The sequence below is a fragment of the Protomyctophum parallelum genome (genome assembly GCF_964188405.1).
Source record: "Protomyctophum parallelum genome assembly, chromosome: 7".
In the NCBI taxonomy this organism is placed as follows: Eukaryota; Metazoa; Chordata; class Actinopteri; order Myctophiformes; family Myctophidae; genus Protomyctophum; species Protomyctophum parallelum.
The window spans coordinates 6,212,507-6,227,024 of NC_139705.1; the positions used below are offsets into that span (position 1 = coordinate 6,212,507).

At 42.5% G+C, this 14,518-nt stretch overlaps 2 protein-coding genes across 2 annotated transcripts in view; both read left to right on the plus strand.

Moving 5' to 3' along the window:
* Positions 1-2,329, plus strand: part of LOC310862228 (arf-GAP with coiled-coil, ANK repeat and PH domain-containing protein 3-like) — a 72,114-nt gene extending 69,785 nt beyond the window's left edge. Inside the window, exon 25 of the mRNA XM_083770004.1 lies at positions 567-2,329. Coding sequence (XP_083626130.1) covers positions 567-673 — 107 coding nt within the window. The 3' untranslated portion in view covers positions 674-2,329. The remainder of the gene's footprint in view (positions 1-566) is intronic.
* A 1,069-nt stretch (positions 2,330-3,398) lies between these two features.
* Positions 3,399-14,518, plus strand: part of hipk1a (homeodomain interacting protein kinase 1a) — a 65,668-nt gene continuing 54,548 nt past the window's right edge. Inside the window, exons 1-14 of the mRNA XM_083769997.1 lie at positions 3,399-3,733; positions 4,564-5,309; positions 5,702-6,075; positions 6,227-6,350; positions 6,751-6,870; positions 6,994-7,080; positions 7,516-7,697; positions 8,366-8,516; positions 9,683-9,890; positions 10,563-10,681; positions 11,829-11,980; positions 13,039-13,191; positions 13,580-13,750; positions 13,849-14,045. Coding sequence (XP_083626123.1) covers positions 3,694-3,733; positions 4,564-5,309; positions 5,702-6,075; positions 6,227-6,350; positions 6,751-6,870; positions 6,994-7,080; positions 7,516-7,697; positions 8,366-8,516; positions 9,683-9,890; positions 10,563-10,681; positions 11,829-11,980; positions 13,039-13,191; positions 13,580-13,750; positions 13,849-14,045 — 2,824 coding nt within the window. The 5' untranslated portion in view covers positions 3,399-3,693. The remainder of the gene's footprint in view (positions 3,734-4,563; positions 5,310-5,701; positions 6,076-6,226; positions 6,351-6,750; positions 6,871-6,993; positions 7,081-7,515; positions 7,698-8,365; positions 8,517-9,682; positions 9,891-10,562; positions 10,682-11,828; positions 11,981-13,038; positions 13,192-13,579; positions 13,751-13,848; positions 14,046-14,518) is intronic.

Here is a 14,518-nt window from a genome sequence, read left to right on the forward strand (position 1 = left end):
ATTTGGAACTGAAGAGGGGGAGGCATAATATTATACAAAGTAGGGTGATACAGATGACATTCACGGTTAACACCAAATCAGTTGAGCTGTTCCTGAGAGCAATTTCCATAATCACCCCTATATGATGAGAAAGCCTGATTGTTCAAAATTGCGTTTTGATCAGTGGGTTCTATTTTGCTGCATTAGCTTTCCAGCTAGGGTTCCCCTTGACATTCCCACCAATGTGACAGTGTCAGTGGTAGGCAGATATCCACGCAGCCCATATCTGAGACACAAGCGAGTAGACAGTGGTAAAAATGGTATTATGGTACCATAATGAGGATTATCGTAAGGATTAGGGAAAACATGAAGATATGTTTGAAAATAAGTGATGTGTTCCTTTAAGCCTGGTTTATACCCTGCCGTACACTAGTTTCTTACTCTGGAAATACTAATAGCAGATCTATAAGTTTGCTATAGAACTAGAGCAATTTTCTAATTAAGCATTGCATTACACTATTCCATCCAGAATTACAAAATGTTCCATTTATTATTTTGTAACTATTCCTTTCCATCATTTCTTTCAGGAGATGCCACATATCTCGACATCTTTCGAGAGTTCTCCCACATGGCCTCCCACAACCCAGAGAAGCTGAAGCGGAGAAGTGTGCACTTCAGACATTCCTTCAGGTAGTCTACTGCACTGGTTCTCAACCTTCTTCATCTCAAGGACCGCCAGTTTGATATGCATTAGGCCATGGACCCCCATTTCATAAGACTCTTTATTTCTGGAACCCCATTCTACACTGTTCAAATGAAACCATATGAACACTCTGAGTTACAAACCTGTTCGGGTCCATTTGGTTCACTTACTTCACTATCACTAATTTTGCTGCGGTCCCTCTGTAACCCCCTCAAGGATCCCTGGGGGGCCCCAGACCCCTAGTTGAGAACCAGTATTGCCATTGTATGATGAATGATGAATCATACTTGAAAAGTATGACTGCAAAGATTAAACAGAAGTTTGGGGAAAGCGACACCTATATCTATGCTTTACTTTTCAGTACATTTCAGCGGTTCCTTAATTTGTACAGACTGTATGACCGTATGACGGAAGCATTTGAAAATTGTTTTAGGCAACAGTTTGGCTCGAGAGACTATAGGTTAATGTCAATTCAAAAGCATCGTTACCTCAGTGCAATAACTTGTAACCACTATTCTCTCCTGTAATGAAGAGTCATCCACATTATATCTAGCAACAACTCTTTTACAAATCCAGTCTAGTGACTTTAGCAACAGGGTTGGCAAATAGAAAATACATTTTCGTACAATCAGGAGAGAGATAGGATATAAACTGTCAAAGTCAGGTGGCAAAAAGAGAAGACATAATGGCTGAAGAGTTATCTTGGTGGGGTTTAAAAACATCACTTACTATGTGGGCTATACATGTGCTTTTTGTATGCAATGCAAACACACCACATCTTGGTGTATTTTGAAAGGAAGTATATTTTACAACCATCTTTTTTTATATTGGTCTATAGCCCAAATGATTCGAAAGTTAATGAAGTTTAAGTTCGTAGCAAATAATGCAAAGAAAGAACCTATGATGCTGTAATTGATTGTCTCTTACTTAAGATTGCCGTCACGTGTTAAACGGTCATGAGCTGTTCTGAGCTTAACCCTTTTTTATATTGGAGTTTGCAAAAATGCATTTAGCTCTAGGAGGATTTGCTGGTCTTCTCCTCTTTTGTGTATATATACATTTCGTATTGCTTTTGTAAGACATCACATCTGAGAAATGCCCATGAAGCACTTGTATTGAAATGTTTGTTTTGTTTTTTATTTTACTTTGCAGTGACCCGTTTCATTATGTTTTTTGTATTTTATGTAATTGATTCATTGAATGAATAGTGGAAAATGTCTTTTTATATGTGTACTGCATGCATTTCCATTACATTTCATAAGACGTGAACTCCGCTGCAGTGTATCTACATAAGGATCAGTTCTTAAATGGATGAAGAGGGCCTGATCATTTAGTTATTAACACTACCCGTTCATCTTCATAATCACAGTGTTATTTCTCTTAGTATTGAGATTATTTTCTTATGGAAGATATTTTTGCATTGACTATGCTGGTATAGTCTTCATAATATGAATTACAAAAGTACTGCCATATGTTTGTTATTGTACACAGTTCCACTATAAAATGCAATGCTGTAACTGTTATAAACGCTGTAGAGACACAACATAATAATATATCTGAATGGAATGCTATTTGAAGTCTTTTAAAAGATGTTTGCCTTTCATGAGTGAAAATAAAAAATGGTCCATGTTTACCATTTACACAGTATCAGAGTCATTCTCTGGAATGCTTTTCTTATTTATATCTGATAACACTGAGATGTCACCCAGCTACAGTATTCCAATGCAACAGTGCCCTCTTGTGTCAAACTGTGATAAAAGATAATGTTGATGCATAAGTTTAAAGGCAGTTTAAAGTTTAAAACATGCATTTTACAAAAATAAGCAAGGAAGGAGAAGTCATCTTTGTTTTATGTTTATTTGTCCTGGGTTACTTTGTGTTGTGTAGTAGCCTAATAGCATTAATTCATATGGCAGGAATATATTTTATTTTTAAATTAAATGTTTAACATTTTCTACAACATCAATATCCTTGTACTTTACAGTAGCCTAGTAGGCTGGTGTGTCTTTGCATTCCATGACCAGCTTGACCAGCAGAATATGATATAGCTTAAGCCTGACCAGCTGACCAACTATAGGCCTACTGAGTCTGACACACCAGCAAGACCAGCCTATTAAACCAGTTTGAACAGGCTGGTAAACCATAAACCAGAGTAGTATAAAATATTTATGACTACTCTGGTACAGTTGACCCGCTTAAAATTAAAGCTGTGACGATTATAAAAACATTTCGTCTCTGAGCAGGGCACTTTCTTATTTTTTGTTAAATAGAGAGATTTTGACATTTCAGTTTTGGGAGTTGGTCGGGAAATGAACAGACCTTATATTTGACAATGTGCATTAAGGCAGCTATAGGGGGCTTGGTTAAATCATCTCCATTCATCACTGAAACCGTCAGGAGCGTCCTTTACGCTCGTGCTTCTGACGTATTATGATATGCCGAAATTGGTGGTACATCGAATACTGTGACTACTACAGCTATTGCAAAATATTTTGTTGGCGTTTGAGGTTGTTGAATGACTTACTTGGTCATTATTATTATTATTGTTGTTATTTTAATATTATTATTATTTCCCCCCTCCCTGGGAATGCAATGCGATCGTGCTGCGCCACTGCTACCTCTGGAGTAACATAATTCAATAAGTAACCCATTTGGGTGTAACAACTGTAAACATAAAAAAATTAAAATACGATGGGTAGGAGGAAGTACTGTACTCTACTGTGCATGGTTCGTGATTTGTAGAAGATGGTCTATCTTGGAGGCGTGCAGTGTTCGTTTTGATTATATTTGATATCGTGATTGACAATAAGTAGATTTTAATTTAGCCTATCAGTCATATAAGCTATTTCCGATTCATCATTTAACTGCATGTACAGTAACTGGAATATTATTTACGGCTATAGCTAACTATTAGCTATATACTTCTCATGTACAGGAGAAGAGCTATAGCTCAGCTGTTCAGCAGCAGCAACGCAACAGACTGGTCGATCGTGAAGATGAAGAGGCCTTAAATGGAAGATCTGCAACAGCATATTCGATCAATAAATTCAGGTATTCACGAATAGGAGTAATAAGTCTGTTTGGAACTCATTAACGTTTACATAAAAATGCAGTTGAGCTATTAACCACCGCGCGCTAGCTATAGTTTATATAGTGTCTTTTATATTGTATTTTAGGATACTCCTATTTTAACTAGTGTTATCCAGTAGCCAATTTACTTATTCTGTAGGCCTAATTGTCCTCTATATGCCTTTCAAGGTATAGGATAGACTACTAGGACAAGTAGCCTACAGAATAAGTAATTACTAATTGGCTACAGGATGTTCATGATTCATCCTTTAACTGCGGAGCAATTCGAAACTGCAGCCCCGTCAAATCTGAATCCCCCACCCACCCCTTTTCCCCCTCGCTGTATATGTTTTCATTTCCATTTTTACCTCCTTTATGATGATTTCCTGTTCTTTGGTGTATATGTTTCTAAATGTTATGATGAATTGAACAAGTGTAAACAAGTGTTAAGTGCTTTATTGGGTTGTGCACTCGCTGTTAACAGTTTTTGTATTGAGTTGTGCTTGAAATGTACTGTAATTCTGCAAACTGTTAAATAAATACTTCAATCAATCAAAAAAGCGGTGCTGCTGTGACAACAACTGAATTCCCCTCCAAATCAAAAATGTCTGTCTGTTTATCTGCCCATGTGCTGTCTGTCTGTCTGGTTGGATAGCAACATGGTTGGATAGCTCTGGTAGTGTTGGGATCTGTTTGATTTCATGAGATAATTATATCACCATGTCTCTAGTGAATAACAACCTCACAATTCACAACTGTTGATATTTCGTTCAGCCTGAAGCTTAATTCATTATCCTGAAATGTGTCCTTAGACATGGCCTCTCAGCTGCAGGTGTTCTCGTCTCCCTCGGTGTCCTCCAGTGCCTACTCTCGTTCAAAGAGGCTCAAGGTCGAGAACCCTGCATGGGAAGGGAGCAACCAGCTGGGAGACAATGGTTACTATCAGCAGAGCCCTAATGAGGGGTCCGTGCCCTCCGCCTCCGGATCCAACTTTAACATGATGTACAACACTAGCCAGGCGCACCCACCACCACCACCGGCCGCGGGCTCCCGTGAGCAAACGGTGGTGCGGGCAGCGGACAGCACAGGCAGCGTTCGTGGACCGCCCTCCTCGTCCTCCTCGTCCTCTTCCTCCAGTCGCCGGGTCAAGGACGCCGAGTCGTCCTCTCAGCTCTGCGACCAGCTCTACCACAAGCCGTACAGCCTGAAGCGGAAAAGCGAGGAGGTGGACAGCAGCGACAGTGTCCAAATACTGGAGGAGCTCTCGGCTCCTGTGGTCTCAAACCGTACCGGAGGTGGAGGGGCCACCACCACGGCCCAGTCCATAGCACATTCCACTTCGACCACTAAGAGCAGCAACTCCCACAGCGAGGGGGACTATCAGCTGGTGCAGCATGAGATTCTGTGTTCGGTGTCCAACACCTATGAAGTGCTCGAGTTCCTGGGTCGCGGGACCTTTGGTCAGGTGGCCAAATGCTGGAAGCGTGGCACAAACGAGATCGTGGCAATTAAAATATTGAAGAACCATCCCTCGTACGCCCGGCAAGGTCAAATTGAAGTGAGTACTCTTTGCTTTAAAAATAGAGGAATGCCAGCGCCTTTGCTCGCAATTCAGGTGCAAAAGCGCGTGTGCTGAGTGCTCTCTACATTAATATCTATAAATTTGAGTATACTAAAAACACTGTAAAAGATACAATAACATCTCTCTATCTTATTCCATTTTGGGGCGGGAACCCCTTTTGGTGTTTTAAACATTATGTTATAATTTAGCTATTGAAAAATAGCAGATCTACAAGCTCGTAGCGCGCCACTCGGCAGCTAGATCTGCTGTTTTTGAAAAACCCGTGAAAATATTTATTTCAGAAAACTGGAGGATTTAGAAGGATATCTTTCAGGCCTAAATGGGTTATACTATACAGTACTTTTTGCCTTTCTTTCTCCTTCTCACAGGTGAGCATCCTTAGCAGACTGAGCACGGAGAACGCGGACGAGTTCAACTTTGTGCGGTCGTACGAGTGTTTCCAGCACAAGAACCACACCTGCCTCGTGTTCGAGATGCTGGAGCAGAACCTCTACGACTTCCTGAAGCACAGCAAGTTCAGCCCTCTCCTCCTCAAGTCCATCCGGCCCGTTCTGCAGCAGGTGGCCGCGGCGCTGATGAAGCTGAAGAGCCTGGGGCTGATCCACGCCGACCTGAAACCCGAGAACATCATGCTGGTGGACCCTCTGAGGCAGCCGTACAGAGTGAAAGTCATTGACTTCGGCTCGGCCAGCCATGTGTCCAAAGCAGTCTGTTCCACCTATCTTCAGTCACGCTACTACAGGTAGGTGACGTATAGGTCCGATGAATGTGAGCCTGTCGTCTGTGTTTTCGATGGACTGATCTAGCTGTTAAATTGACTTAATCTGTACCACAGAGGTCAAGAGACTGTAATTAAGGTGATTGTAATTATGATGATGTGATGTTTTTGGCAGGGCACCAGAGATCATTCTGGGTCTTCCTTTCTGCGAAGCTATCGACATGTGGTCTTTGGGCTGTGTGATTGCTGAACTGTTTTTGGGGTGGCCTCTCTATCCTGGTGCATCAGAGTATGATCAGGTCAGACACACACAAAACTGTCTCCAATCTAAATAGTCAGGGCCGGCTGTAAAATGTCCAGTTGATAATAACTTGTCTCACACTTGGAGCACAGTAAGATGTTATTTTGTACATTGTTGCTTAAACATGTAATCAGATCAGTTGAAATCTTTCCTCTCTGCCAGCTGGATTGAAAACCCCATGCATGTCCTAAAATATAACGATAGTTTAGGATGTTTTCGCTTAGGTAGGGAAGTTTAGCGCATTAATTGCCTTTTAATAATTCCCTTTCACAAACTAGCCACTCAAACTCCAAAAACTGGCATCTACCAGGTTAGATAGTCAAATTGCAACCATTTTTTAAATGCCAAAAGTTGCTAATTTGTCTTCTGATATATCTTGTGTTTGTCGGCATGGTTAGATTCGCTACATTTCCCAGACCCAGGGCCTTCCTGCAGAATACTTGCTGAGTGCGGGAACAAAGACCAGCCGCTTCTTCAACAGAGGCCCTGACTCAAGCTACCCTCTCTGGAGACTGAAAGTGGGTTATCCTGCTGGGATTAGTCAACACAGTAATCATAGCTTTATCGCTCCAATAATTATGATATACTGCAAGTCCACAATTATACTAAGACGGTAAGACCCAGTGTTTATTTCTCTGCAGACACCTGCAGAGCATGAGGCAGAGATGGGGATTAAGTCAAAAGAGGCAAGAAAGTACATCTTCAACTGTCTTGATGATATGATGCAGGTGAGAAGTCTAATTGTTCATTTTCAGAGAGAATTCCTGTCATTGAGTTCAACTTCAATACAGTGTTGTTGCTGCTTCATGTTATATTATTTATACTGTAGTTTGATTTACGCCTCATTTTGTGGGAAGTATTTTCAAGTATATGACAGTGCAGTATATGACATGAGTACTACTAGCTACTAATTGACTGCAAAATTAACACAATTATCGTCACTTGTCCAGTTGTTTTAGTGCTTTTATGGGAGGTTACATGCTATTACAGTATAATGCGTTAATAGACAATTCTATGAAGAGTTGAATGAGTCAGTATTGCTTGTGATACCAGCACCTATCACACAATAACAATAAGTATTATCTCCTATTTTATCTCCTATTTTATGATCCACACTTCCACAGCATTGCGTTGTGTTTGTTAATGGTATACTGTATATGTAGGTTAACATGACCAGCCTGGAGGGGACTGACATCTTGGCAGAGAAGGCTGACCGACGAGAGTTCATTGACCTCCTAAAGAAAATGCTAACACTGGACGCAGAAAAACGCATCACCCCCATGAAGACCCTCAACCACCCCTTTGTCACTATGACCCACCTGCTGCACTTCCCTCACAGCTCACAGTAAGTATAGCAGCTGTACCCACAAGCTATACAGTAGGCTATTATTGTTTGCGTAGATTTAACCCATTTTGGGGCGGGAACCCCTTTTGGTGTTTTAAACATTATGTTATAATTTAGCTATTTAAAAATAGCAGATCTACAAGCTCATAGCGCGCCACCGAGTGGCACGCCACGAGCTTGTAGGCCTCCTATTTTTTAAGATTCGTGAAAATATTTGCTTCTGGGGGGGCCCTGGAACAAATACATATATTTTTGGGGGTCCTTGACATGAAACTGGTTGAGAACCACTGCTATAGAAACATGAGGATTTTCAGAAAATTGTCATGATTTAGAAGTAAAGACAAAATGTCGACGTCAGGCCTAAAGGAAGCGCTTATTTTCGGCCGAGGCGACGGCAGCGCACCGTCTGAAGCAGACGAGAGGCCACGAGAGGCACCGCCGAGCGAGCTAAAGTGAGCGAGTCGCCGTGCTGAACGTCATTATGTTTCCGACAGAATCGTAAAACCTCGTCCCGCCTACTTTCGGTACCTCCGACATTTCTACATCACCTCGCGCACGCGGCCTCCCGGACTTAGCATCAGGGTTTAGAGCTGCTAGGATAGCTGACATACAGAATGGGTCAGATAAAAAAATATGCTAATATTGATTTATTTGTACTCCCTTCACAGTGTGAAGTCCTGCTTCCAAAACATGGACATATGCAAACGCAGATGCAGCGCCTTTGAGAATGGAAAGAACATCTTTGCTAGCAGCAACACGCCCAGTGCAGCCGCCAACCTCACTGTAACATTTAGCAGCCAACTAAACCAGCACAACCAGGTGAGTTACTTCCTCCCATATGTTCTTAACCCATTCTGACCTGAGATCAGATTCATACGAGGTTTCCGCCGGACACACACTGGTCTGATGAACCCATTCTGACCTGAGATCAGATTCTAAAAATGTCAGTCGTTCTTCGATAAAAAAAAAAATAGCAGACCTACAAGCTCGTATCGCGCCACTCGGTGGCGCGATATGAGCTTGTAGATCTGCTATTTTTCAGTAGCTAAAGCATAACATGATGCCGACACCAAAATGGGTGCCCGTTCAGAATGGGTTAATTTATTTTATTTTGTGGTCCATTTGTATCCATTGAAATTAATCATGTGAATAAAAACATCTCATCTCATGCAGATGTTACTCATATTTACAGGCATCAATCACAGTATACAGTAACCTGGTATCAACCTTACTGTAGAAACAGCTGCAATTATTTATTATCTGACTCTGGTTAACCCATTTAGACGCCAATTTTAAACAAATCCTCTAAATCCAGTCTTCCATTTTATATTCAAAACATTGGAAAAGAATCCCGCACACTGTCTTCACTTGAGTTTAGACTTTAGATTTCATTGAGCAACGTTTCGGTCGTCAGACCTTCATCAGGCATCCTGATGAAGTAACCCTAACCCTTATTTAGTAGCTACTAAGCTACTACTAAGTAATTTGGCGTACTAAATGGTATGTTATTATGTGATTTCGGACAGAGCCCAGTTACAATGCAGTTACAACCACGAAAAGCGAGCAAGGTTGAACCGAAGTGATGTACGTGTTCTCTATATCTCTCCTCTGTTCCATTGAAGTATACTGGAGACTAAACTAGCTCAATTCTGGTTTAGGCTGTTCTTAAACTGGGAGGTTATAACTGAGGGGGCAATGCCTCCTAGTCCTTTCTGACCCTCACCGTGGCCTGGACCTGCAACAGTCTACTAATCATTGTGTTTCATGAAAATCCAATCTTGAGTTATTCCGGTAACAAACAAACAAACAAACAAACAAACAAACAAACAAATAAGTGAGTGATCCTCCAGGGTCACAGGGACATTACTATGGGTCTGATGTTGTTTTTATTGCTTGCTTGTTACATTAGTGACCTAGGAGTTGTTGCATGTGTTGGTAGTTTTGTAATGTATGGTGACTATACAAATGAACGCCATGTCTTCCAGATGGCCTCTACAGGTGGCCAGTCCCTGTCCCTGAGCAGTAACGTCCCGCTGTTGAACTACCAACCTGGCAACCTGTACCAGCAGGCCACCATAAACATCCCTGGCCTTGCCCAGCAGAGCGTGCCCCTGCAGACAAGGCCCACCCAGCTCTGCACTCAGACGGAACCCTTCCAACAGACACTGATCGTATGCCCGCCCACCATCCAGGGTGAGACCCCCCCCCGCCTTTGGTGTATTGTTGTTTATCCCATTTTGGGGCGGGAACCCCTTTTGGTGTTAGCATTATGTTATACTTTAGCTATTGAAAAATAGCAGATCTACAAGCTCATAGCGCAGCACCGAGTGCAGCGCTACGAGCTTGTAGGTCTGCTATTTTTGAAAAATTTATGAACGACTGACATAGAAACATAGCTTTTCTTTTTTCTTTTTTACAATATATTTATTGCATTTTTCTTTTTTTTTAACAAACAGACAATACAACAAAACAATACATAATACATCAGACAATACAATTACTTAAAATGAAAAACAAAAAAAACAAAACAAAACACGAACATACAGTACATACATATATAAATACAGTATAATAAAATAAGGGCACTTAGAATGGTAACAACAACAGAGTCCTTATGGCCACAAGACCGAAACATAGCTTTTTCAGAAAACTGTCAGGGTTTAGAAGAAATCTTTAGTTAATTATACAAGAAAGATTCTCAGGTTAGCATAATCTAGAATGTGTTACTACATGCTACACCTACGATTGGGGAATTCATCATCTCTCTTTCGAGTTTATAAAGAGTCACAAATTCTGTATTCATTCTGTGCTGTACAATAAGTACATTGTAACTGAACATCATTTGCCTATATTTATTCCTTGTAGGTATACAGACGTCCAACAAGCACTCGGGTTATCCGGTGAGGATGGATAACTCGGTCCCCTTAATACCTCAGAACCAGTCCTCCCAACCTTTGCACATTCAGCCCAGCATGTTGACACAGGTAGGATCCACTACTCAATCCTAGTGTATCGATCCTAGTGCAAGTGCAATCTGAGTGAGACACACACACACACACACACACACACACACACACACACACACACACACACACAAACCGTACATTTTGAACGAAGGCAGACAGCGATTTGTCTTTTGGCCACTTGACCGTGTTTTTTCCATTCTGGGCAGGTTGTGTCGGCGCTCTATAATCTGTCCAGCGCATCACGGATGCGATGTTAAATTGTGTATCGGTGAATGTCATTACAGCGTAGGAGACCAGCCTTGTAACCTTGGTGTCTTCCTTATCGTTATCTCAAACGTTATCTATGCTCCTTAACTCAAACCACCAAAGTGGGGGAAAAGCGGCACTCTAACATAAAAGATGCAAGACTAGTGGCTCAGATGCAATTTGAGAACACTAACGCGTTTTCGGTTTTCACAACAGCCTTCTTCAGAGCAGATTCAAAATGATCTATGCTCCGTTTGTAGATCGAAATGATAAATCAGGGTTACATGTTGCAAATCTCTTGACCTTCCTCCTGGGCAGTAAAATGCACTTCCATTGGTAATGTTAATGATTTTGATGAGTGAGTTTTATGTATTGGCCACGTGATGTCATTTACATCTTTTGTTTAATCCATCATCGGTAGTGCCCGGTTATAATAATTTCTTTATATTTAATATTTGTATTATATTGTTGCTGTTTGTGGCTGCATGCTGGAGAGGTTTCCATGGCTGTCAAGTATGTCAGATGGACGGTGGACCATCGTGCAAATGCAAGCTTGTCTGTAAACATTAATCTGGAAGAAACTTCTCTCCCCATTTTGTAATTTGTGCTTGAGGCCAAGAAATGAACGAATTAAAATCACTTATTTTTAAATTGAAAAAAGCTAATTTTGTCGAAGCGTAAATTAAGCTTTGCTCAGAACAAGGCATCAGTTTTTACTGCTGCATCTACTGTATTGCAGACGTCTTGCCCTGTCACTGCTGAAGTGCTGGCCTGCAAAGTTTTGAGAAATGTTTTGCTTGTGTGTGTGTGTGTGTGTGTGTGTGTGTGTGTGTGTGTGTGTGTGTGTGTGTGTGTGTGTGTGTGTGTGTGTGTGTGTGTGTGTGACTGTGTGTGTGTGTGTGTGTGTGTGTGTGTACAGCAGGGCTGGCCAACGGGCACCCAGCAGATTCTCATTCCCTCCACGTGGCAACAGATGCCAGGCATGGCCGTCCACGACACTAGCCAGGCTGTGGTTCCGGACTCGCCCATGGGAGCCCCGCTCTCTGACAACCAACAGACGTCCAACTGGAGGTGAGCTCTGCCTCTTCAGTGTCTTTGTCCCGTGTCCAAACGTCCTTACACACGAACAGTGTTTTCAACCCATTCTGACCTGAGATCAGATTCATACGAGGTTTCCGCCGGACACACACTGGTCTGATGAACCCATTCTGACCTGAGATCAGATTCTAAAAATGTCAGTCGCTCTTCGATTTTTCAAAAATAGCAGACCTACAAGCTCGTATCGCGCCACTCGGTGGCGCGATATGAGCTTGTAGATCTGCTATTTTTAAATAGCTAAAGCATAACATGATGCTGACACCAAAATGGGTGCCCGGTCAGAATGGGTTAAGTGGTGCAACCACTTCTATATCCAGCATGCAATGTCCGTGTACCTGTTTGTTTGTGATGTACCTGTGTGAGCACGAGTGGTGTGCGCATGCGTGCAATTGGAACGAGAGAAGTATGTGACATGGCTGCCACCTGCTGGACGCAAACGATACAGAGAAGAAATTGGAACGATACAGAGAAGAAATTGGAATGATACAAATTGGAACGATACAGAGAACCAATAGACGGGAGTTGCACCACTTGGTTCACACTGGTGTGATTTTTCTTTCGTGCACTTAATTCTCCGTCATAAGTCTATCTACACCAGGGGAGCCCACACTTTTTTGACTTGAGAGCTACTTTAAAAATGACCAGCAAAACAAGATCTACCCACCAAAAGAATTATCCCATTGCTGAAAATAGTTAAAAAATGTACCTGAAGGGGCTTCTGAATAGCAGTGCTGGCGTTACATATAAGACAAAAACACTCGAAATTGGAATTGGTACTGTTGTGTTTTGTTTGAGCCGACAGGACCTATTTGATGTCAATCAATGAAGTCACCTTAATTCAAGTGGCAGATTCCTTTAGTTTTTTTCCTTTTTAAATTCATATATTGCTTAGGGTCATGTCATGTGATCTACTGGTAGATCGCGATCTACCTTTTGGGCACACCTGATCTACACAGAAAGTGAATATTACATGGCGGTAACATGTTGTCACACTGTGTACTTCTATGACTCTATGATTTAAATCTTTCCAGGGGTCGACATGGCAGCCAGTATGATGGCCTCAACCAGCAAGACCTGGGGCGACACCACGGCTCCTCCCAGAGCCACAACTCAGGAGTGGCTCACTCTAGATCCCAACAGCAGGGCAAGAGATCTAAGGCTCGGCATGCCGACAGCCGAGTCAGGTATATATCAGACATGAATCCACGTCCGCGTATCTTATTATTATGTCTGTTCTCAAAGTAACTTGAAGCCTATAATATTATCCCATTCCGGGCCGGGAACCCCTTTTTGGTGTTTTAACTAAGCATTATGTTATACTTGAACTATTGAAAAATAGCAGATCTACAAGCTCATAGCGCGCCACCGAGTGGCGCGCTATGAGCTTGTGGGTCTGCTATTTTTGAAAAATCATAAAAATGCAGCACAAATCTTTGAATAATATATATTCTTTCAGAGCAAACGTTTCTTTTATTTCGACGTCAGGCCTAAAAGGGTTATTCTGCATATATATACCTGTACTTATGCATGTGTGTCTATAAGGGTGAGTGATGCGTCTCTGCCCTTGTTTAGGCCAGTGTCTTCGCTGCAGACGGTTCCCTCCGTTCTCCACAACTCCCCTGCCTGCACTGGGGACCAGTCTCAGCCAATCGTCATCTCCGACACTCCTAGTCCCGCGGTCAGCATCATCACCATCCACAGCGATTCTGAGGACGAGGACGACAGGAAATACCCCAGTGCCTGGTGAGGTTACTTGGATCTAAAAGCCTAAATAAATGTATAGGAAGTAAAAAAATATATATATATATTTTATATTTGGTCTCAATATTTCTTCCTCCCAGCTCAGGGACGAGCCAGCGGGCCAACGTGATCAGTTGTGTGACAGTGCACGACTCCCACGACTCCGACTCGTCCACCAGCAGCCCTCGGAGCCCCAAGGCCAGCTCACTGCAGCAACCCAAATGTATGGCCATCATTATGCCCTCTGTGAAGAGTCAGGCTGGGGAGGGCTCAGCCCTTAAAGCCCCTGCAGATCCAGGTACAGTACCACGTGGCCACTGTGCTGCCTAGTGATCACTTATTTGGAAGAGTCGCATGGCACTTGGAAATTGGCCTCCCTTTAGAACTATTAGCCGTCAGTGTTATTGTCTCCACCAGGCCGAAGGCATGTGGGGAGAGTATGTTTTGCACTCCGTCTGTCCGCGTGTCCGTCCGTCCGTCCGTGTGTGTGTCCGTCCGTCCGTCCGTCCGTGTGTCCGTGAACAGCTAATCTCGGCCACCGTTAACCCGGTCGATGCCATATTTTGCACACACACTCCCTGGATGCCAACGATGAACCTCTGCCCCAAACTTTCCAGAACGGCCTGTTATAGCGCCACCAGGAGGCCGCTTTGTGCAAAACAAGTTTTTGCACAGTACACCTACAGATTTTGTCCAAACATCACGCAAATTGGTACACAGTCTCTCTAGAGCCATTCAACGAAACGGGTCTTTCAGATTTATCAGACTCCA